A 26,127-nucleotide genomic window follows, 5' to 3' on the forward strand; every position below is an offset into this window, starting at 1 on the left:
TAACAGATGTGAAGAATGAGAATCGAAAAATCATGGCCACAGGTTATTTAAAAACATTTCTCATCCACAAGTCCCATTTCATACATGGTGTTCAGAACAGCTACAGATCTCAAATATGAAACAAAACATGCACTAGGAAACTCATCCAACCATGCCTTTATGGACCTTGCTTTGTGCACTGTGTCACAGTCGTGTTGTCACAAAAAAGGGCCTTTTGCACCCTGTTCCCCTAAAGTTAGATATCTCGGTCAATGAAAAATCAAGATTCAGGCATAACAGAGGTCAGGTCCAACTCCAAGTCCAACCTTTGATTGATTAACTAACTGCAAATACTTTTTGTCCATCTGGCTTTCATCCATTTTCTATGCCACTTGTCCTCATTTGCGGTTGAACTGGAGCCTATCCCAGCTGACTTTGGGCAAGAGGCAGAGTACGCCGTGGTCACCAGCCAATCACAGGGCATCATTGTCTTGGAGAACCCAAGTCCAATTGAGCGGTTTTTCATATCGTGGTATTTTATCCTTGTCGTCCCAAGACAACCACAAAAGAAAGTGGTTGCCACTAATAACTAAATTTGTGTGCTCCACTGTTTCTTTTTCTTTTAATAAATTATATGGATCAGCCAGAGACCTCTGAATGAACCATTCGGACAAAAATAAAAATACCGACATAGATAACAAAACAATATTTATGCTTAGTAAATATAATTAGACAGCACATGAAGAAGTAGTTAGCACGTCTGCCTCACAGTCAGTAGGTTTTGGATTTGAATTTCAGCTCCTCCCTTCCTGTGTGGAGTTTGCATGTTCGCCCTGTGCTTGCGTGGGTTTTCTCTAAGTACTCCGGCTTCTTCCCACTTTCTAAAAACACGCATGGTGACCAGTCCAGGGTGTAGCCGTCCGTCTCTTGCCCGAAGGTAGCTGGGATAGGCTCCAGCTCACCTGCCATGCACCCTGATGAGGACAAGCACAATAGAAAACGTGTGGATGGATTACAATTAGAGTTTGCTGAATGCCAGTGATTGAGGCATTTATTTTACTTAGCGCGGCTGTGACTCAGTTGGTAGAGCCTGTCATACAGTGACTGAAGTGTTGGCAGATCAAATCCCGGCTCTGGCTGTCTGCTGTCGAAGTGTCCTTGGCCAAATCACAGAACCGTAATTTGCTCCTGGTGGGCCTGGCAGCATGGCAGCAGCTGCCCATTGGTCTATGAATGTGTGCGTGAGTGAGGGAATGTGAGCTTCTGTAAACTGCTTTGGGCACTGTGATGGTGTAGATAAAGTGCTATATAAAATACAAACTAAAATCACGGCTCATTCTAGTCACTTCTTGAAGGAGTTTAATGCATTTTCCTTTAAAGTCAATGTACTGAGAGGCTTGACCTCTTCCTGTTTCTCCAACAGTTGCTGCGGCATGTAACGGTATCCGAAAAGCGCTGGAGAGCCCGGACACGTGCAGGTGGGGTGGATGGATGGAGCGATGAAGGCGACGAAGGATTTCAGAGCGGTGACTGTGACGATGAGGACGAGTGCGCTGGCGTGTCTGGCTTGGGACCACCACCACGACGCAAACGGTTACGTGTCTTTGCAGGTTAGATGCATGCATTCCTTTTTTACCCTTTTGTCCATTGCATGCTACCTACTCAACTCTACAAGAGCTTGATATATTAGGTACAATGAGGTACTGTTTCTACCTGGTTAGGCAGGGTTCCGAACATGAAGAGCAAATACCATATGTGTGATGTCTGGTCGCTTATTGGTCAAACTGATATGTCAGTGGCATATCATTGCCATATTTCAGGACATTCAGCTAAAAATAAACACGTTGCCCTTAGTCCCCACTCAAATAAATCTTACCACCTTATCAAAACGAGGCCCTGGTTCTCCATTGGTGGATGTTTGCGTCCAATTCATTCTTTCAATGTGCCGTGGTTTTTGTAGTTTTGCACAGTTCTATTTTAAAGTGGCCCCAAACCAAAACAAGTACAGTGGACCTAATTGATGCACCCCTAAAAGTGATTTGAATTGCTTATATTAATAGTCTCAACCATAAATATACCACAAACTATGATTCTAAAATAATCTCCTTTGCTTAACCAGGTAAGACAATTGAGAACAGTTTCTTATATACCATGCTGACCTGGAGGCAACTCAGGGTTAAGTGTCTTGCCCAAGAACACTTCGATAGCAGTCAGTCACAGCTGTGATTCGGACTGCTGACCCTTCGGTCAGTGGACAATCCACTTTACCAACTGGCTCACAGGCATCCTGTCATTCTGAATGCTTACAAACAGCTCCATACATTCCTGTACCCTTAAAAATAAACCAGATTGTACACAAGAATTCTGATGATGATGAAGAACTTTAGAATTAGCGGTGCAGCCCAGTGTAAAACAATGAATACTTGGACTGCACAGCAAAGTGCAGCAGTTACATCGATGGTGCAGATGCTCCTCGGGCTACCTGTGCTCGTAATGTAGCAGTTAGCGCTGTGGTCTTTACTGAACCAAAACCACACTGGATCCAAGCAGTAACACCACAAACTAGATAGATTTAGAGAGGTTCCGCTGAACTGTTAGAAATTCCACTCGTTCTGATGTCGTGTTTAGTCGTGGTTTGGCAAAACTTTCATGAGCCAAAGCAGACGTGGGCACCACCATGTACAATATCGCTTTACCTCTGACTGTCAGTCTTAAATCTAAGGGAGGTGCTGTTAGATTGATGATTGGATGAGCGAACTTCCAAGCCCACACAGACACACACAAACAGCCATCTACCTTCTGCCACAAAATTTTGGTTCAGCGGACAACTAGTTTCCATCCATCCATCCATTTTCTGAGCCGCTTCTCCTCACTAGGGTCGCGGGCGTGCTGGAGCCTATCCCAGCTGTCATTGGGCAGGAGGCGGGGTACACCCTGAACTGGTTGCCAGCCAATCGCAGGGCACATACAAACAAACAACCATTCGCACTCACAGTCATGCCTACGGGCAATTTAGAGTCACCAATTAATGCATGTTTTTGGGATGTGGGAGTGCCCGGAGAAAACCCACGCAGGCACGGGGGGAGAACATGCAAACTCCACACAGGCGGGGCCGGGGATTGAACCCGGGTCCTCACAACTGTGAGGCTGACGCTCTAACCAGTCGGCCACCGTGCCGCACAACTACTTTGTTTCGGGTTTTTTTTGGCATGGTTACGGCCGACAGTAATGGTTCATTGTCTCAATTTGAATTTATGACAGGCTATTAAGTAGTTGCTCGTTTACCAAATTAGAGCTATTTAATGTAAGACTGCTAACCACACCACAAGGTTTCCACTGCAGTGAGTCAGAGCCAGCACAGTCCAAACACATGAAGAGGTGTTAACATGACTACTGTACATCTTGACACCAACGTGACACTATGAGGCGGTTGATGCGAGACTTCCTCAGGTAGCCGCCCAGACTCAACCTCTTGACCTCACTGCTGTCAGTTAAAATGGTCAGACAGGGTCTCCTTAAACCAAACAAAGAACAACTGAAGCCGCAAACTGCTCAGAGAAAAGAAACCAAACAGAAAAAGAGGGAGAAAACTGCTTGGGAGCAGGAACAAGGGAGCTCAATATGCCAACACAAAGCCAGTGCAGCTGAGCAAACAAGGCCAAGGGAGTAGTCCTCCTGTTGGGGATGTTGTGCCAGAGATTTGGGTTTTCTGGCCAGGGAGCAAGAGTAAGAAGCAAAGGTTAACACAGGAATCCTGCAGGACCATCACTTCCAGCACACTGGGCCGTGAGAGCCTCATGCCCTCACTTCTGGACTCTACTGTCTGGCCTCCATACACATCAAACTGTATCCTATTTCTTTACAAGCTGCTCAAGGTTGACGTAGTGGGACATATTTTGTATGAGCAAAGGCCCATTTAAAATTCCCTTCCATTTTCCTCCATCTGGTTGCTGAGTTTGCAGATCAAGTATACCGATTAGGTCTGTCCGAAACGATTCAATGGCAATCGATTTAGTAACTTTTTAGCCAGAAATTCTACCAGTTTGACTATAAAATAAATACCTGGATACTGGACCGTGCAGGTAAAATGTTCTAGAATCTAGTTGTGTCTTGTGAGGGAATCAAGAAAAAATAATTATGGTGATTAAAGATAAAGATTTTCTTGGTGTACTTGTATTGCTTTGCAAAAAACAAAAAAAACAAAGGGAAAAACAGCAACTTATTGTTATTTATATAATTTCAACTGTGATTTTACTGGTTCAGCAATATTTTTTCCTTGAAAAGAGATGTTTGGTGTTAAAATTATGAGGCGTACTTGGAAAAAATGTCTCCACTGTAAGGAGTCACTGGCTGGACCCAAGAAGTTTGAGAATCCCTTTCCTAAACAGTCACATTTCTAATGGCTAAAAACAAAACCCTGTGAGGTTTCTACAAGGATAAGTTTTTAGGAATAGTGTTAATAATACATAGAGCTACTCAACAAGTAACAAATCTGCTCTTTTTAACAAAGAAGTGAGGCTGGAAAACAGCATCCAGTCGTTGATATTGTTGCTTGCTCTCCAACCTGAATTTCGCAATATTACTGGACACAAAGAGGAGCAAGTGGTTGTGTTCAGTGTTACTATAACGTGTCTAACAAGTCATTCAACACAATAACAATAACAAGCAGAGTTTGCAACTGCAACTTTCTTCTTCTTCTACTATAACTACTACTACTACTATTTTTATTATTATTAGTATTATTGTTATTATTATTATTATTACGCTTTCTTCTTCTTTGTATTTCCGGGTGTCTGGATGCTCTGTGGCATGATGTCGCCTCTCACAGGTCAGTCTTGGTACTATAATAGAAATGCAGTTTGATGGGTGGTTTGAGGAAGGAGACCCAGGCTTGTCAGTGGATTAATTGTGTGTTGTGTCCTGTGCTTGTGTCTCGAGTACACCACTTGCGATAAGATGTTAAAAATCGGTATGTGTGTACCCAGCTTTAGATTTTGCTTGTGACTCTCCTCGTACTCTTCCAGCCCATTTGCATGTAAGCCAGTAATGTTTACAGACCTTGGCGAGTCCCTGCTCATTGGCAGACACACAGATAGCTGGCTGATAGCCTGTCATGACCCAGCAAAACGCTGACCTTGCATAGCCTCTCAGCCTGTTTTGGTCAAATACGAGACTGGGGCATTGAGGTTCAAAGGTCAACCTACACAGCATGATGCCTAATGGGCTGGCTGTCTGAGCTGTGAGGATCTTAGATGGACGAGACAGATCTACTTTCACAATGCTAGGAGCACAGTGACAAAACAGCACATCACATAGACAAACACGCACACAGAAAGGTGACAGAAGCTGCAACAATAAGGTGCCGAAAGGACCGATGCGGGGCTGAGACGCCCTCCCAGCTCGACTGTCAACCTCCAAACGCACAGAGGATGTTCCTAAATGTGCGGAATGATTGATCTGTCCTCACTCGCCTTCAACACAGATTCCATAACTGACTGATTACCTTTGCAACACACACACACACACTTTTCCCCTCCTGACCAATCACTCCTCTTGCCTAAAATTCCCCAGAACATTCCAGGCCAGGAGAGCTATTCCAGGACAGGGACAACCCCCACCCCTGCCCTACCCCCCATCCTGGCCCTAACAGTCAAGCACAAATCATTCTTTACTGTGACCGCTGATGTTGTGTCATTCCCTGCTGTGATTTGTGCTGCAGAACTGCTAAATCGTTTGAGGCTGGGTTTCCAACCCCCCACCCCCAATTTAAAACTTCTTGAGTGGCAGCATGGTGAAGGCTAGCCACTAGGGCTAGCACGTTTGCCTCACGGTCAGGAGTTTGAGTCTCCTCTTTGTGGGGACTGTGCATGTTCACCCTACGATTAAAAAAGAAAAGATTTTTAAAAAACAAACATAAAATATATATAGTTAACAAAGATATGCAAAAATATTTGATGTGGTTTTTGTACTGTGCAGAAATGGTTTGTGTATATACACTGAACATTGTTGGGGGTGGGCAGGGGGGTAGGGGGGGGCGGTGGCGTCTTTTCCTCAAGATGAGGACTCCCCTGTGTTTTTGTGCTTTCACACCTGGCCTCACTGTTTGGCCTCTACGACAAAGTCTATATTATTTTTAACTTGAATGCAAGAGAAATGTTAGGGCTAAAGAAAAGTGAGGGGGGGAAATGGAAGTGTTCCACAGAAAGAACTTTTTGGAGGTGGGGGCATACAAAGCAACATTAGCGCCACACTCAAAAGACAAAAATACTAACGACACTAATAGAATAAAATCAATACTAAAATGTTACCAAAATTAACATCTGCCACAAAAATGTTACTAGAATAAAATTGTACTATTACAAGATGTGTTATAATTTTGTAGAATAAACTCAAACTTTCACAAGACTGAAGTTATAATATCACAGAAGTAATTATTTTGCAATCATACAGTTCTAATTTTATTAGCATAAAGTGCATTTATATAAAGACTGATGAACGGTTTTAGGAACAATGTTCTGGCATGTCAATTCCAGTCATTAGTCTCGACAGTTTAATGGGATTAAGCAAACATTTGTGTATTTTTCTGGGAAAGAATGACACAAACTGAAATTGTACTATCATCTAACTAGACTTTGTTTTCAAAAATTAGTAAATTATATTACATAATTAATGTAGGGCGGGCTCCCACCAGAGACTGTTATGTCAAGGTTTGTGGGAATTCTGGAATTCACGCATCAAAATTATTACATAGGACATTTTTTCTTGTATGACTATTCTTTGTCTTTTTTTTCAGCGTGTCCCAAATACTCCATTGTATTTCTTAACCTTGAGTTGACAGTAGAGACCTGTGTAAAATACTTCAGAAACCTCATTTGGAACTATTAATTGTTAGAACTATTAATTGTTAGACTGAAAACTGTTAGACTGAATTGATTTTTAAATGCACTTCATAAAAGTCAAATGTCTAGAAGGCAAGCTGTTTTTTTTTGCTTTTTTTTTTTTTTTTTTTTTTTTTTTTTGCCTGGCTGGACAGGCACAGTAACTCAACGGGCTCGGCAGGAGCCGTGTGAATAGACCTCTTGTAATAACCCTGCACTCAGACGCTTGGTGGCTTTAAGTACCCCAAAGGAAAGCTGTTCTTCTGGAAGCTCCACAGCATTTTATTAACACTGTAGGTTAGCAAAATACGAAGTGGAAAGATTGCCATCATGTCAAACATATGACTGACAATGGCAGTCTCGCTCTCTCTCTCTCTCTCTCTCTCTCTCTCACACTCTTAATGTCTGTCTTTGTGTGAAAGAAAGAGTAAGGTGGGGAAAGAATGCAGGGAAAGAACAGAATGAGACAAAAACACCTTTGATACAGTAGCTGTAGGTTGATACACTGGGAAGCCTAAACATTGTGTACTCTGGATGTGGGTCGAATTATCACCCATACATGCGAGTGCGAGAACCTGGCATGTAAATTAGCTGCAGCTGTGACCCTTGACCCTCAGCACCTGATAGGTGAGTCACACGGCGCCGCTCCTCCACAGTCGTGTTTACCACGTTTCATCAAAGCAGCCAATACCAGACACTATTGGTATTAGCGCTGGTGGCTGAGGATGTAACAAACATGGTTCCAAGCACACTGTCTTCTACATGTGATGACTGAACGCGGACCAGCGTGCCAGAACTTAGGAGGAGACGTGTCAGACGGGAATGTTTTTCAGGAGCTTTTCAATAGAAATAGGTCATAAAACATTTAACTGTGGCAGTGTTTTAAAGAGCACATTATGACTAAACTGACTTTTTAATTACTTGTATACAGATACTGTAGCTGGGTGTCTGGAGTGCCTCCCCAGCCATAAAGCATGAAATTACATAACAGATTCAATATATTGTGAGCTGCCTTTTTTGAATTGAATTTTGCTGCGTCATAACGAACAACGGGGCTAATTTACATTAATCTCTCACCTCACCAAAATTCTCCTCCTATGATTTAGCAGTGATATGTCAAAGCCAATATGTCTGCAGAGCTGTACAGGCTTTTGTTGGATGCAACAAGATACATACAAGATTAGCGTTCGGTAACAGTGTTAGCTTCTAATTAGTGGGACATACTTCATCGCACACTAGCCGTGGTTCCATGCAGAGTTATTTGTCATTCCGATTGGAATCCTTCCTATTGGAGATCTCTGGTCAACTGTTTACATGTGATGTGATCTATTCTGCTCTGGTGTATACATCTGATGAGAACAGCCGTTTTACAGACGTGTGACACGAGGAAATCGATGTAAGCGTCACATAATTTATCAAGACCGATGTCAGTCATCTATTTAGCACATTAGTTGCAGTTGTTTTTACACTTTTATTAAAGCTAGAGTTTGATAAAAACAAGTTCCAAGCAGTTAAAAACATCTCCGTCGCAGACCAGCTTTGGTAGCCGCAAAATATGTAAACAATGACATCACCGTGCATTTACCATTTACCATTCCAATTCACTGTTTACGTGAAGAAAATGTACTTCTAATCTGTTTGGCAAAAGGAATATTCCACCCCTGTGAATCGGATTCGGATTCGGCTCGTTTATTCTGATTGAGGTGTTTACAGTGTATTGTATAGAGCTCTTTCATTCGGTTTGGGCTTCTAACCCGATTCTAATCAGAATACCAGGCTCCATGTAAACCCGGCTATTAATTGATGAAGTGCTGCCTCCAAGAGTGAAAATACGATTAATGTTGTCTTTGTGGGGGATTTACAGTTTGCATTCGATTTTTAGACCTGTGGCTGAACAAGTAGCCACCTCTACCCCGCCCTTAATCGTCCTGGTATGGAAAACCGTACTTGGCATTCATCCCGTAGAAGAAGTGGGAGTGAACAGTGTCCACCTCAAAACGGGTTAATTCCAGCGAGAGTCAAAACCAAAGGTATAAAGCACAACTCTTGACCCTTGGGGTATTTTGACAAATGCATGTTACGTACAGTACATGTTATTAAGACACCTGGGAGCTGTTTTAAATTGTACAATAAATAAAATAAATAAATAAAACTATTAAAACATAAAATTCTTAATATAATAAAACATTTATCAACAATGTTTAATAAACAACTGTCAATAATGAAACCAACAATGAAACACTCTACCTTAACTTTTGAGTTACTTCGCATGACATCTGTTGTACAGTCTATTAGTGATGACATCTAATGTGATGTCATGTATGACAGTGGTCTATGACTGGATGGCTCTATGGCTTTTCTCAGCCCACTTGACAGCTCTAAAAATATTGGATTTATTTTTTTTTTTGCAAGAAAGCAAGAAAATAAAACGCAAGATAATGAACAGGAAAACAATGATGTCATGGCACTGCATGTCATTAAATCAATATATGTCTCCAGGGATTAGGACACGATGTGATCTATTAACCAGAGTTACAGTCCATTTCCACTAGCAGACAGCATCTCTCAGCATTCGCTCACTATTTTCTTACCATTACTAGTTTGAAAAGAAAAACAAATCACAGTATATGAAAAGAGGTGTAAGTGCAAAACTGCTGTTTATTTTGCATATAATGATCATTGACTGTTTTGCAAAGTAAAAATAGTGTATCTTTCTGAAATGTTGACGGATGCTAGGGCTGCACAAGCTCTTAATGTGAAACCAGCTTAATGCCCTCTGCTCAATGTTCTAAACTTCCATTCCTTTTTAAGCTCATAAACAACCTCTATAAAGTCAGCCAATCCTGCTCCTTCCTCAACTCCTCCACGCCCAACACAAAAATGATGACGTTTGCCACCATCTGTGTAAATAGCCTTGGCTAGTTGCAATGGTGCTCTCTGGTTCTTACTGGATCCAGTGTATCCCCAGCTTTGTGTGGACTAGTGTGTGTGGTGGTGTTTTGAAAGGAGATGGGAGAAAAGTGAGGAGAGGAACAGAGGGAGGAAGTTAGGCTCTTATTGGACCCTTGCTGGTCTTCTGCCATGCCGCTTTCTCATCTGATTCCAGAGGGAACAAAAAACTTAAGATTAGTCAAAAGCCGGAAGAGGAGACCTGGTTTTAATTTCTGTGGAAACACGCTCACAGATCTGACTGGATTCCCATCATTTTCGTGAAGGGGGCCCACCAGCGCTTGATTCATTTTGTAGGCTTTATGCATTTTTCTGTGTTTGTGTGTGCCTTTCAGAAAAGCGTTTGTTTGCTCAAGATCTTTATTTACATTCACAGGCACTTTTGGACGCACTAAATTGATTCCAGGCCCGTTCCTGGGTTGTGTCCATCAGCTCAGCCACAGTCCACAAACACTCTGCACACAGCGGGTCCATTCTCGAGGCTCACTGCACCGTTGCTTGCTGCCACATTTACACACTGCAGCCATTTTGCAGGAATCTCCTTAGGAACTTTTTGAAGCATCGGGTGATTTGCATGTTACACGTTAACCCCCAACTTGCACACGTCTCCCAAATTCTCCCTCTACGGATCTAGCCGTGTGTCCTTGCAAGCGGCCTTCGCTTTTGAATATGCAGCGCATTCCTGAATGTAATTCAACAATGCAGTGAACATTGCTGGAGTCCTGCTGTCGCTAGACTGTGAGCTGCTGCTTGAAACCACAGACTGACCACTGGAACCAGCTCCAAATAGTCAGTGAAAGCACTCAACTAGAGCTCTGTGTGTACAGCCAAATTGTCCCTCATTGCAGTAATTCTCGTCTGCGTTTCACTGGGCATGAATGCAAAGAGAACGTGTGTTTGCGTGTTTGTTGGGAGCCATAAAACATATGTCCCAAAATCCCAACTCCAGTTCTCTCTCTGGACTGACGTCTGTGGAGATATGCAAATATCTCTGTGGGATGCCAGACTCCCTAATTATTGGATTATAAAGATAGCACCTTAAGAATACTGTATGTTCCTCAGAGGTTCTTTGACCAGCAGTCCCTTTGGGCCAAAGCTAACCACTAACCTCCATGACTGGTTCGTACACAGCCAATGCACTCTCTGTTTGTTTGTGTCTCTATCACTCTCACCCTGATAACAACCCAGTTGTCCCAGCCTTCCAAAAAACAAACAAAAAAAACCACAAAAAAAACCTAAAAGTCTTCCAGTCAACCTCTGACACTCTGGCAGCACCAAACTCTGAGCTACTGAAGGTTACAGCCCTTTCCTGTGAGTGCAGGACCTCCCCACCCTCAATCAGCTCCTTGCTATGCCTCCAGCACAGAATCGAGTCTTTGTATGTTTGATTTATTATAGTTTTTACCTCACTCTCTTGCTCACACACTTTCCGCCCTCACAGCTCTACCAGGAATTTTCATTTGAAAATGTATGCCCTTTTTCCCGTTTTAATTTATCTTCTAACTCATTCACTTTCTAATGACTGCTGCTATATTTACTGTCATAAAGACAATCAATACATCAGAGTAAGTCAAATATTGCAACATGCAGCAAGAGGCCGGTTTTTGTAACAAAGGGCTAATCTTCTCACTGATAATTAAAAAGGTGTCGACTTGTGTTTGCCTACCAGAGCCATGGTTTACAAAATCCATGGCAATAGAAACAAGCAGTAGTATAGTGTTTTGAAGGTTGGGAGCCCAGAGCCACTCAGTGAGCAGTGGTGTCCACAGGCCCAAGGCATGGCCTCCTCGTTGCGTCCCGTTTGTATTGGCCTGACATTCGTAGTCCCTCCGATCACCCCTGTGGTCAGCCTGTGGGTGTGGAGGCAGACGGTCATGGACAGAAGCATCCTGCACGACTCCCTCAGTTGCTTCACAGCTCTCAGTCAGCAATGTCATGGGACAAATGACTCTGGTCAAGTCAGAGAACCAATACAATTTGACCAGAGTGTTGCACAACAAGCCAGTCATCACAGCCTTATTGGTTAACCCCCCTCCTCCCCCAACTCACCATATACATACACACAATCACCATCAGATGACACAAAGGCAATCCATTACAGAGCTCCTATCATGTTTCTGCAAGAGTATTGTCCGTTCGTTGAGTTTGAGGTTCCAAAGACTGCTTAAGGATTATACAGCGAGCGAGAGAGAGCGAGAGAGAGAGAGAGAGAGTGAGAGAGAGAGCGAGAAAGAGAAAGAGAGAGAGAGATACCTTACTTTCCATATTTGCTGAGTATAGCATTCACTCCGTTTTGTTGATATGAGATAAATGATAAAATATTTGCTCTACCTCGGACTCTTTAATATCTTCTAAGACGATGATTCTTGTTGAGAACCTAGATCAAATTTGACCCGCTTTGACGTGTTATGAGGACAAAGCGTCTGCCAATGTAACAGCAATCTAAACCATCTCTCCAATTTCATAAGAAGCACCTGTGTTTGGAGACTTAACATTCCACATACTTATCTAACCCAAAAAAGCCTTTGTGCATAGCGCACATGTACTGAATAAACTGTACTGGACCATGAAGGTACACATTCACACACGGGGTTGTAACGATCATGTCATCACGTCAATGTTCACCTTCATTGAAATAAATTAAGATGTATTCAGGAAATATATTTACAATATACTGTAAATCATCTGAAGTTAAAAACCCCCGATATAAAATTTGGAATTTGACCAACATTTTCATAAAAATACACTAATGAAGTTGCACAAAATATTTGTCACGCGAGATACCAGCATATCGGAGACATCAGCATCCCTTTTGCTTTTTGTTTGACTTTTGTGACAAGGGGTGTTATGAGAAGAAGAGAGAACTCCAGTGCCAATACACACATCGTCAAAGTTAAGATAAAGCATTTTATGTTGACCTGTGATTGGCTGACAACCAGTTCAGGGAGTCCCTTGCCCGAAGTCAGCTGTGATTGGTTCCAACTCTATCCGCAACCCTAATGAGGATAAGCAGTATGGACAGTGTAGGTTTCTGACATGTGCAATATGTACAGTAGCACAGTGCAACCCTAACCGCCCCCATGAGATGCCAAAAAATATGTGCTTAGTCAACTTCAAGTGTTAAACGTTGATGTGGAACAGTAAAGTCAATTAATTGTTTCAACACCTAGTCTCTGTGTGCTTGCATGTGTGTGTGTGTGTGTGTGTGCGCGCGCGAGGGCGTGTGTTGTTGGTGGGGGGAGGCGCTAAGAATGCAACTGAGTATAGACAAAGGATTTTATTTTTGTTTTATCAGTGGTTAATTTATTTTTACACTTGTGTGGCAGCTAAAAAGTGGGATGTGAGGCACATCTGCAAAACAAAGCATCTACGCATTATGCTATTGTTTTACGTCAATAGTTCAGACGATAATTTTCTCTACCAATAGTTTGCTTATTTTTACATTTGTATGACAGTTAAGACTGCATGGATTGTTTTTATGTTCATTATTTATTGAGGTACAAATTTTGATTTTGATTGTATTTGACATCATTGTCAGGAAAATAGAGCTTTTCACGACATGTTGCAGTTCTTGATACATGCTTGTTGCCACAACTGCAGACTGTACACAAAAAGCCTCAGGCAATGTTAAGAAAAGTCCAGACTCCCATCCCCTTTCGCCCCATTTCCTCTTGCACAGACAGACCACCACACGAATCCACATGCATGTATATACAGACACTCCAGCCACTCTTTGACCCACTCTGGGGATCCAAACAAACATCCGCTCACCCCTAAAAACCACAATTCCCTGGCCTGTCCTCCTCCTGGGGACTGGTGGCTAAAGACAACATAAAGTTCGAGCTTAAATGCATCAGCAGCTCTTGACTTGCATGTGAAGTGCCTGCCTGCCTCATTCACAGTGCACCACCAGAGCGTTACCAATCAATGGTTGCACTGCTGACCTCTCCCCCAGCTTGTAACTTGAGATCATATGACCACAATAAAACTAGCAGGGGTACACGAGCAAGGTGGTGCCCTTGGCGGCGTGATCGTCTCAAAATGGAAGGTTTGGATGGTTGTGAATGAAGTGGTCTCTGCTCTATTGAAAGCTTCAAGAGCCCATATTGCTCACATTAATCACTCACGAGATTGTAGCTTTGTTCGATACTGCATGTATATCCATCTGTATGATTAATTGGCACTGCATGTCCGCTGTCCTGACTCCTCCCTTAAATGATTCAACAGGTGAAAGCAAAACTGCAAAACTGTTGTCAATACATACAGTATGTCTGTATCTTCGTCTCTCTTGCTCTCCCTCTTTTTCTATATGTTATTACACACACAGGCACAAGTGTCGATCACTAATTATACCATGATATTATTAGGTCCAACTTTGCCTTCGACTGTTAGGGATTTCAGTTTGCATAGGGTTCCGTCCCTGTGGAGTTGTTTTTAACGCTTGCAGAACAAGGCCCCTCTGTGGTTCTGCTTATGTCTGTAAAGTAGCAGAAAGACAGAGGTCTTTTTTCCATTTTACACACACACGCACACACACACAGACATGCACGCACGCACACACACACACACGCACACACACACACACAACTGCAACTGCTAGGCACTCCAACATAATGCTTTGTTACTGGCCACTTATTCACAGAAGCACTCACCAACAGCCAAATGCCAGCAAACACACTTGTTCCTGCCCTCCCTTATCCACAGGGTATACAGGCTGTATCCAATCGCACCTTGAGCTTAATTGGCTCAGCATTACGGTGCACTGCTGTCGACGGTGACAAATTGTTCTTTCAGAGTCTCAATGAATTTCTGCCCGATGCCAGGGTACAAGGGGGGGGGGGGGGGGGGGGGAGCACACAGGAGGAGAAGAAAAGTTAATTGTCCCTCGGGCCCAAGTTGAAATGACATCTTAATTGCAAAGAAATTCACAGGAGGTGCAGTTTTAAACTTCGGAAGTTTATTTATTTGTGCCTTTCCTCTGTTTAAGATGGAGCCTGGCCGCAAACGGCCTGTGCACCAAGGGATCCCGCAGGAATGACCTTCTCATGTTCAAGGAGGGCATTTTGAATCTGTTGACTGTTTCTAACTGCTTCCTCCGATAGCACACCAGTTAAGAGCCAACCTCTTCCTCCCACACAGTAGGACACAGATCAGATTAAACAGCTGAGTCAATTCTGAACTTTATATTATTTTATGAGAATAGATGTGACAGTGCATGTGTGCGTGCATGTGTGCACGCGCACACGTCCATCTGGCACCAGCTCATCGTTGGCATGCCGAAGCACAGTGCACCTTATGACTGGTATCCTTCCTCCCTCTCTCATAACTCAGCCTTCTTATTACAGTCTCCCTCACAGCTTTTCGCCAGACAAAGCATAGCTGGCAGTGTTTCACTCTCCCACACTCTCTCTCTCTCTCACACACACACGCACACATACATACATGCACACGGGTGGCTACAGTGTCAGTAGGAGCACAGCTTTGGATGCAGAGCAATGAGGCAGCTGTGAGTAAGAGATCAGCAGCAGGTGACTAAATCCCTGTAGCATGCACAACAGATGGAGAAGGGGAAGTATGATACAGGAGCTGAGGAGTAATGTATGATTATGGGAAATATAAATCATATTTTAAATACAGCTTTTAGTTTCTCTAATTACAGTATACACTTCATCCCACAACGGTGGTGAACTAACACCTGGGAGTTGTACTAGCACAGTAGCACTTGTAACACAGTGAGAATTGCCTCAATACTGAGTTGTATAAGTTATAGAAGTAGTATGATTATATATATATATATATGTATAGCCATCCATCTTCTGTACCGCTTTATCCTCACAAGGGTCGCGGGCGTGCTGGAGCCTATCCCAGCCATCTTCGGGCAAGAGGCGGGGTACATCCTTAACCGGTTTCCAGCCAATCGCAGGGCACATATAAACAAACAACCATTCACACTCACACTCATTCACACCTAAGGGCTATTTAGAATCCTCAATCAACCTACCATGCATGTTTTTTGGGATGTGGGAGGAAACCGGAGTGCCCGGAGAAAACCCACGCAGGCACGGGGAGAACATGCAAAATCCACACAGGCGGGGCCGGGATTTGAACCCCGGTCCTCAGAACTGTGAGGCAGATGGGCTAACCAGTCGTTCACCATGCCGCTGTATATAACTATATACAACCCTAAATCCAATGAAGTTGGGACGTTGTATTAAACATAAGTAAAAACAGAATACAATGATTTGTAACTCATGTTCAACCTATATTTAATTGAATACACTACAAAGACAAGATATTAAATGTTCAAACGGATAAACTTTATTGTTTTTAGCAAATAATCATTAATGTGTGCCGCATTATGAAAACGTAAAATATGACAACGGAGACCCCGGACTGTTGAACAGCTGAAGCTGTACATCAAGCAAGAATGGGAAAGAATTCCACCTACAAAGCTTCAAGGATTAGTGTCGTCAGTTGCCAAACGTTTATTGAATGTTGTTAAAAAAAAAAAGGTGATGTAACACAGTGGTAAACATGACCCTGTCCCAGCTTTTTTGGAACGTGTTGGAGCCATAAAAGGTAATTATTATTTGCTAAAAACAATAAAGTTTATCAGTTTGAACATTAAATATATTGTCTTTGTAGTGTATTCAATTAAATATAGGTTGAACATGATTTGCAAATCACTGTATTCTGTTTTTATTTATGTTTAACACAACGCCCCAACTTCATTGCAATTGGGGTTGTATATATAGTTACGAGTTATTACAGATAAAATGTTGAAAATGTTAAAAATCCCCTACCACTTCACTCTCCTCTACTTGCCAAATTTCAGGTTTGCATTTTCTCAATTTTGGCCCAAAAAGGATTTTAGCTTAAAATACTTTATGAGGTGACTGGATTAAGGATACGGTTCAACAGCAATCTTCTTAAATGTAAAAATATTTTGTTTGCATTTTTCCTTTTTCTTTTTGCAGATGATAACGTTGTCAAAGCGGCTGTAAAAATGACTGAAAAGGCTGTGTAATATGCATCTTTGTAATGACTCTATGAACGTGCACACAAATTGGCTGTCATTATTGGTGTCATCCTTTTGAACAGGTTTTACTCACAACTTTAATTCACAATTCAACACTTGAAGTTAAATGTTTTTTTTCTGATTCAGCTTGTGTCTAAAATAATTACACATCTGGTTATTTAGTGCACTTGGGTTTAATTCTCCTAGTGTAGCGTTGGTTTTACAACTGTGCAAGACATATGGAAGGAGGACAAACGTACCACACATTCTTTTCAACTTTTGTGACAATGTTGGGTCTAATGTTTTCATCCTTTCCATCCTTTCTGGCATCTCACATAATTTTCATTCTTTCATCCACTACCATCACCCACCCATCTCCTCTGTCTTTATTGTCATGTGCTCACCTCTCAGACCTCGCAGATAACCTGGCAATGGAAGACTTCACCTTCCAGGAGCAGCTTTTGACCCCTCGGTTGGCCACAGCTGGGGTTGGAGACATCCCTTCACTTGGGACTGCACTGCAGAGCGTCTACCTGGTCATGACAGTCCCTGTCACTCTGTGTTTCCTTCTTGTGTGCCAGCACTGACCTTCTGCCATGTGCACTCACTTGCACACAATGCAAACTATGTAGAACAAGAAAAACTCTTTTAAACTTATTGTTCCAGAGGCATGGTTCAGAGACGATCTAACAAAGCAGACAATGCTCCATTCTCTTCAACTTTGGATAGTTTTTTTTTAAGCACACCTGATAAACCTATGATATTATGTAAATAAGAAACCGATTATTTCTGCCTGTCCCGTGATTACCAAATGAGAGTCATGCAGCATCCGCACTCTGTTTTTGATGTCTAAGCCGCCCTTATTACTGAGCATTGTCACTGATTGGCAAGTGGAGATGAGAAGTCTGGGGACCTTTTTAAAATGCTCCCTGTCCTTGTGTCCACTGAATTACTGCGTTGCAGGCACAAGATGTTACCCATGGAAGTGAATGACCCTGTGTCTTGACAGGTAAAACCCCACTTATATTACTGTGTAATGAAACACTGTTATCAAATGCCATAAAAATGTCTCATATATTTCTCTCTTGTTGTTTATGTCCTAGAGATAGCCAAATAATTTCAGACTGGTTGCTCTTACCGGCCCGTTAAAAGGGAGTCAAGGCCTGACATTATATGTACAGTATGTCTCCTGCAACAAACAGTACTGTGTAAGTTTCTCTTTGTTGGTTCCATGTTTACAAAATATGTTCATTTGCTATATTAACATATTTCATACTGTAGGCTACAATTTGACTGTAAAACACCAATAAAAAATATATATTAACGGTATTTCATATCCTGTGTTAAGATGTAATTGTACATAAATATTTACATGTGTAATATGTGTGAACATTAATTACCTCCACCAAGCACAAAGTGCAAGAGGGGAGGTAATTTTTTTAAAATGACTTTTTGGCTGTAGATTTTGGTATATCGACTTGGATGTTTGTTGATGGGTAAATGTTCTTATCCCCATTTAATTTTGCTGACAATTTACACATTGACGACGTAAATAATTATAAACATTTAAAATATCCCCATTGTTTACAAAAGACTAACCTTTCAAAATTGATATTCAAATTTTGTCACATTTGAACAGTCATGGGTATGGTGCCCTGGGCCTTCAAGAGATTCACGTTTCCTGTTACACTGAAGTAGAAACATAGACATATATTGCTGGCGTCAGGCAGAATCCTTGTAAAGGAATTTCCAAAACCATTACTTTCCAGGAAACAAACACCAAAACACACATTTGTTGAGCCATTAACACTGTATCATCAAAGAGACCAAGCCATTGTCAACACTTGATTAGTCGATAATTTGTAAAAAAAAAAAAAATAAAAAATAAAAAATGACAGACCCACATCGGTATTGACCAGTCTTATCAATTTTTGAAAAAAATACAACATTGACCAAAGTTAGACATAAGAGGTTTTGGCCTGACGCCGGCGAATGTAGTACTTATGTCTTGAGCGCTGAATCGCACCAAACTCGGTTATGTATTTTTTAGTGTTTTCAAAAAAGTGTTTACAGCTACCAATGTATGTAACACTTTTACTGTGAAAACAAATATTAATATTCAATATTTTTGTGCCTGTAGATGTGAATGTGATGTGTGGGTTCTCTGAATAAATAGCACACGTTTATATTTAACTCATTTTGATTAATAATTTTGTATTCACTGATTTATACTAATTTAACAACTAATAATGGTAATAACAAGAGAACATTCTTTCTTTGTTTTTCATTGATAGTATTAATTAAGTCAAAAAATTCTGACATTATTATGATGGCCAATTACAGTCAAAGAAATTGTTCAATTTTACCTGTGAATAGTAAACCCATGAGATCCGGCTTTGACTGTAAAATGCTTGGTACATCTCCAAGGAGCACATCAATGAGGCATCTTCTCCGATCACTCCAATTTTCCACAGCCAATATGCCGGCGGCGTCAACATCAACGTACGATTCAGCGCTCAATATGGTGTCTACGCATTTGTACGTATGTTGAAAGCAATGAACGTCCTTGATGTCATCAGCAGCACTGGTACTGGAGTGGAGTACCCTGCTAATGTCAGCACAACACAGCAAAATGTGAGCACAAGAGTCTTAGCTATTCACTTTCACTTGCCGCAGCTGTTTTATGCACTCTCTGAACAACTGTTTCCAGTGTATGTTTCGTATATAAATATTTTTAGTTGAATGGTTTTTTTTAAATTGAAAGCCTTGGTTATATTTCGTTTTTTGGTATTAAATATGGAATCCAGCTGCCTCCAGCCGTCTTTCAAATGTGTGAAGACTTGCACTATAAAATTGCTGGCACACAAATGACTTCAGAATGCATGGACTAGACTGACAACACCTAACAAAAGTGGTTCTCGTTCATGTCAGCACGCAGTAAGTCAGTGAGCTGCAACTAAAAGTTGCATCACTGTCGTGTGTTTGACTTTAGAGACTGTGTCCAAACGGTTTCTACACTGCTACATGAATCTGCATTTTGAAACACGAATTGGGAAAAGTGCCATTTAATTTCAATGAATGTATTTAAAATTAATAATGAATGATTTAACATGTATGTACATGTATGTCCAATGTGAATAAATACCCCTGTTTATCGTTGTATTTATTTCGGATTTTATATTGCAATTAAAAGAAAATCATGACCAAATTGAGTGTGTCTACTTCAAGAAAAGGGCTGAACACATTTAGGCAGCAGATTATCTCATCTGCTAAACTGCATATCTTGTCAATCACTTGACTTCAGAATAAATGAAAGGTGCAACATCAGCAAACAACAGCGATCATGGACTGGAGCAATTGGGGCAGCGTGGCGCAGAAGTAAGTGTACGCTCTGCAATCAGAGGGTCGCCGGTTCGCATCCCTGCCCAAGCGCATGTTGTCTTTGTGTCCCTGGGTAAGACACTCAACCCACATTGCCTACAGATGAATGTGGTTGGATGTTTGGTAGTGGTCAGAGGGGCCCTAGGTGCTGAATGGCAGCCACACTTCCATAAGACTGCTACAGGGCAACTGTGGCTACACAAGGAGCTTGCTACCACCAGGGTGTGACTGAGGAGTGAATGACAAATGCATGAAATTGTAAAGCATCTTTAAGGTCCTTAAAAAAGCACTACATAAGTTTATTATTATTATTATTAGCATCTGACTGTCATAATTCCATACTGGTGCGCAGTGTTATGAGGCATGATTATTTTACTCTGCCTGTCCCACTTAAACAGGACATATATTGGAATATTGCCTTTTTAATTGCTTGTCTGGATTCTGGAGTTGCCTGTCCACCAAAGTTTGAAATTAAATATTAAATATACATATTTTGTTATCTGCTTATTTCAGAAATTTTGTCAGTAAATATCTGCACCTGTTACGTAAATGAGGCTAATTTCAGGGGCGGATTTACCATTAGGCAAGCACTAGGAATTGCTTGGTGTTTGGAGATGTCCAGGGACCCACAAACGCCTCACAAAGGAAACGATTAATATTTTTAATTGTCAATTAATTATTATTATTGTTTTAGTATTAATCCATGCACTTAAAAACACATCAAAATGCTTAATCCTCCCTTCTCAGCCAATGAACTATTCCGTTTTACTGCGCATATGCAGACTTGATTCAGGAAGATGGTAGCAAAGCAGTTGCAAGGAAAATGAAGTGGATTTACCCCAGTGGAGCAGAGAGGAGGAGAAGGCAAGAGGAAAACAAACAGTGTTCATCAAAACACTGTCTTATAATTTGGGCCACTTTCATGTTTCCGTGTTTGTGGGAACAGTTTGGGGAAGGACAGCCTGGATGTTTTCCGTGCAAGAACTTGAGAGGCCTGACCTCAGGCCCATTAAAAACCTTTAAGAGGTGCTTTAATACACTTAACACTGTTCCTGAAGAAGGAAACCCAAACAGTCTCATTGTGTTGCATTGTTCCTAGATGTAAACGCCAATGTTCCTAGATGTAAACGCCAATACTTTTGTCCGTAGTGTATTTTAAGTGCAGCAACATAGACATCATTGTCAAAACAAATTTAACACATTACCTCAAAATGTTTAGTTTGGGTGGCAGTTCTTTAGTATCAAAGACCACAGCCTTCATTCTAGTCTTTGTTCACAGTCTGGAGGTGTTTCAACTGTACAAACAGTCAAAACCTCAATAGCTCACATTACAATGCTTCCACAGAGATGGGATTTTAAGAACATGTATGACTTCTCTTTTAAATGTGAGTTATATTTTCTTCCCAGTTAAACTGCTTTTTTTTCCACAGAGATTGAAAGTTCAACCTCTATGTCAGGGGCGTCAAACTCATTTTTGTCACGGGCCACATCGTAGTTATGACTTCCCTCAGAGGGCCGCTACAACTGTGAGCCAATATAAATGAAAGATTACCTCATACACTGTAATTACATACAGTATACACAACACATTGATGAACAACCAGTTTTGAAATCAGAAGCCTATAAAAACATGTTTTTCGACTATTAAATTTTTTTTCAAAGTGGGATTGGTTACAAAAAAATGCTTGCAAATATCTCAATGGTATTACACCAGAACACAATGAGCAATTTTGATTTGCTTTCGCGGGCCACATAAAATGATGTGGTGGGCCGGATCTGGCCCCCGGACCACCATTTAGACACCTGTGCTCTATGGGATAGTGTAGCCACAGGCGGCGTGACCGAATAGTCTGTGAGTCATTTGCACACGTCCGCCATAAACACGCAGGCTCGCGGAGACGTACTACCTCTCGCAGAGTAGATTATTATAGTTTCTTGGCTGGATTATTTAACACTGGCTAGCAACAGGGGGGTACAAATGGATGTTGAGTATGCTGTAATTGTCTAACCTTTGTATATTTTGACCGGAGAATGTCAGAGACCTTCTATAAACACACCTGGGAACTGTTTTAAAGTGAGAGAGAAAAAATGGCATAGTATGTCACCTTTTAAATCTGGCTGTGTTCACATGGTACATGTGAGTTTGTGGGTGTAACATACAAAGCCATCTCTGCAGTCACAAGTATATTGCTAGCAAAAGGGCCAGCATACTATAGTGTATATATTGTATATGTCAATTGTTTCCTTATTGCTCTCTTGCTTTGTACTGCTTATCCTGTTAAGGGTCATGGTGTCATAGAGCCTATCCCAGCTGTTATGCGAGCTTTGGGGTACACCTTAGAATCTAGAATATAGGGTGTACCCCAAAGCAATATGTCAAATATACGGCTCGCGGGCCAGTACTGGCCCGTCAGGGGGTCCAGTCCGGCCCGTGGGGATGGAGAACACATTCACTGCTATTTTTCAATAAAAGTACCTTTTATTGCTAATTTTGTCCACTGGAGGGTGCACTGACAAATGACATTGATGCACTTGTGAAAGCCAAACAATGCCAAGTTTCAAGAGCAGCCTAATATAAAATGGTGTGCCATGTTCACACTGTGAAAATAAATACCTCTTGTAGAAATGTTTTAAGACATTGAATATTACAAAATTTCAGTCAAAAGCTTTACTTCAAAAGAGGTTGGTTTGTTGGAACTTTGTTGTTTTTTTCCCATGCACAGCCACAACTTAAATTTGTATGTATGCATTTACAAAGGATGCATAACTGAATGGTGCACACTCACTGATTCATAATATTGTTGAAATAATTTTTGGTTAAAAATTTCAAACTGCTCATATGATTTGCAACAAGATGATTTGGAGATTTTTAAATTTTCCGAAAGTACTTATTATTTGCACCAAAACATCCATCCATTCATCCATCCATTTTCCAAGCCGCTTATCTTCACAATGGGGAAAATTTTGCATAGCTGTTATTTATAGATTTTTAAGCGACAAATATTGTGGTCCGGGCCGCTTGAGATCTAATTGGGGTTAATGTGGCCCGCGAACTAAAATGAGTTTGACATTGACCCTAGATTGATTGCCATGCAGTCAATCATACAACATAAACAAACTTCACACCTGCATTCACATCTATAGTCACTTAGTGGGAATTGAGCCAATGCTGGATGCAATACTAGAAGTGTCTTGCATCCTGATGATTCTTCCTACAAAACATATATGCTATGATTTCAGCATAAATTACAATAAAGTATTATGGTATCAATGCCATAAGTGAAGAGTGAGTAGCCTGAGACATCATGTGACTCAGTGTGATTCTGTGTCACATGATGACTCAGTGAATATTGCAAATTTGGCGTTCAGGGTGGTTTGAGTCTTTAATTAAAAATCAAAAATAAAAAACATGTTCTGAATAGAACACACATTGTTTTTAGGCGTTTGTGTACCAGAGCCACTTCAAAGTCCCCTGTGAATCATATAGTTTACACATTTCTGGATTCTATTAGTCCCAATCGTCAAAGAGGCACTAGGAGCGTATGTTTTCACTTATACTCAATGTACTGTATCTCTTTTGCTCAGTCTCACCAGATTAGTTGTTCCTGTTACTAGTGTGAGGCTAATACCATGACCAGGTGACAGATGCAGCTAACACCCAACAACAATAAAAGGTTCATTAGTCTTAATTGTTTTTTTTTTCACCAATAAATCTATCCACTTACCAAACAAGGCCAAACACATAACACGCCCATCACTATAAACACAACTGAAAATCATTGTTCTCTGTCTGGGTGCTCTACTGTAACCTTTCACACCCACAGGCCCCTCTGCTCTGCAGATCCAGATGAAAATGCCATTGTGTTCCAGCTGTGCTATTCTCTCATGAACTGCATTGCAGCTTTTTACATGGAAAACAGAGGCTGATTAGTAGGAGATGAGCAAACACTGGCTACAGAGAGAACAGCAGCCTACCCAAGGTGTGGTGGTGGGGGTGTTATATTCTGAATTAGAAAGGGAAAATGGGCCTATTGAGATGCAGAGTTCATGTGTTTTCTTAGGGTAATATTGAGGCAATGTTGAAACAGCACGCATTATGAGAGTGAAAGGTCAAATTGATGTTAGTCAGCAGGAACATTCCCAAGAGCTGACGAGGAATGGTTGCATTTTCTGTCTCCCTATAAATATGTATTTCAGCACTATTATATGGTTCGGCCACCTAACTGTCCATCAAATCTTGCATAAAATGAAGATAACATTGTAATTCTGGTGCTTCCATGTGTATGACATCCCCAGTCCAGTCGAGTTGGAACCGAGCTGGATGCTTAAATTCCTCTGTCAAATAGGACGCACAAGACATGTCACGACGCTCAGAGCTCATTCATGTGTAATTACCATGCCACTGAACCATTTTCGGATCTTTTGTTGGCCTATTAAGAAGAGCACCGGGCCCACGCTCTCCCAAGCACACAGCTCCAGCATCGTCCTCCTGCTCCTCGGCAACCCCTGGCTTCCCCTGCAGCCGCCACAGTCACACGGAATGAATGCAGCCGCCTGAGGAATGTGGACACAAAAGGAGGAATGTCATTTTGCTGCGTTCTACCCCCAAACCAATGAATGCGCACACGCACGCACACACACACACACACACACACAACTCACTCTTGTTTAAACATGTTTAAAGGGAGGCATATAACCTTTTAATGTGCATGTTTTTATTTAATTGTGGGACTTTCTTACGTGATAAAAATGCAAGCTGCAATTTATCTCCAAAGCCAACATGGCTGCAGTGAACAAGTGAAGAAACAGCTGAAGAATTTGGGAATTTTAAAATTGGAGAATGTCTTTGAGACCGTCGCGTGAGTTTCAAGCCTTCTGAATCTGTTTGCTTACCAAAAGTAACAAGCTGCAATAAGGGATTTAAAAAAGCTGGAGACATCACAGCAGCGGAATCAAGTATCTCCCACTTTTCCAAAATATAAGATAAATAAATAAACATGCAAGACATTATCATGACAATAATAACACAATAATAAGTCATAGATAATATAAAATTAAAGTTTCATAGCTTTTTCTGTCGTATGCTAAACTGGATATGTAGTGATTGGGTTTGTTCTACATTTACTGTTTTAAGCAAGTTTGACCATTTACCAAGCAGTTTCTTTCACCTGAAAGAAGGCTGAATGGAGTATGTGGATTTTGTTGTCACCGACAAGCAACTACATATCAAATGTATACCTTTCTCAGCCTAATCTATGTTTTTGTAGAGTTGGAATTTTGACTCTGTAGTTACTGTAACACTAGCTAGATTTCAAACAAACCAAGACATATTGAATCATAAAAGCTGACCTGAAACAACACCATTTACATGACAACACCCTGGTAAAAAAATAAATAATTCATACAATACCTAAAAAAAAAAGAATAATTTATCTTCTTAACTTTTTTTTATTTATTATTATTATTTATTTTTTTACAAAATGACAGGGTTTGTTTTTGGGTTTTCAGTGATGTGATGTCTAGTATATAAAGTGAGTATTTTACAAGGAAAGTGGATTTAAAAAAAAAAAAGAAAATGTTAAAGAAGAATTAATACAAGTGAATACATGGAATGGTCAGAAAGGTACTACGTCTGCCGCAATGTGAGCCAGGAAATTAAAACCTTGATTTAGTTCCAATGGTCATCTTCAGTGTTATCCCCATCTACAGTATCTGGAACAATCGATAAGAAACTCCGAAAGTCAGGTCAAATTGGGGTCTTCAGTGATAGAAATGTGTAATTGAAGACTTTGCGTTATCTAATGTTTCGAACTGATATGTGAGGTGTTTTTTTTTCCAACGCTTGATTCAAGTCTACCCAAAGAAATCCAGGAACTCCTCCTCCAAACTCCACCCCTGGTGTTCCTGCTCTCCACCTTCTTT

The 26,127-nt window shown here is 41.1% G+C and overlaps 1 protein-coding gene across 2 annotated transcripts in view; it reads left to right on the forward strand.

The window, feature by feature from the left end:
• Positions 1 to 20,045, forward strand: part of gpc3 (glypican 3) — a 116,602-nt gene extending 96,557 nt beyond the window's left edge. Inside the window, exons 7-9 of one of the 2 annotated variants that reach the window (XR_009790609.1) lie at positions 1,403 to 1,589; positions 17,236 to 17,833; positions 17,928 to 20,045. Coding sequence is in view for 1 of the 2 variants with exons in the window: in XM_061788464.1 (XP_061644448.1) it covers positions 1,403 to 1,589; positions 17,236 to 17,411 (363 nt within the window). In the remaining variant the exon portion in view is untranslated. Of the gene's footprint in view, positions 1 to 1,402; positions 1,590 to 17,235 lie in introns of both variants that reach the window. The other variant, XM_061788464.1, reaches the window with a different exon arrangement.
• The last annotated feature ends 6,082 nt before the right edge of the window (positions 20,046 to 26,127 follow it).

This window comes from Phyllopteryx taeniolatus, chromosome 10, assembly GCF_024500385.1.
Source record: "Phyllopteryx taeniolatus isolate TA_2022b chromosome 10, UOR_Ptae_1.2, whole genome shotgun sequence".
NCBI classification, from domain to species: Eukaryota; Metazoa; Chordata; class Actinopteri; order Syngnathiformes; family Syngnathidae; genus Phyllopteryx; species Phyllopteryx taeniolatus.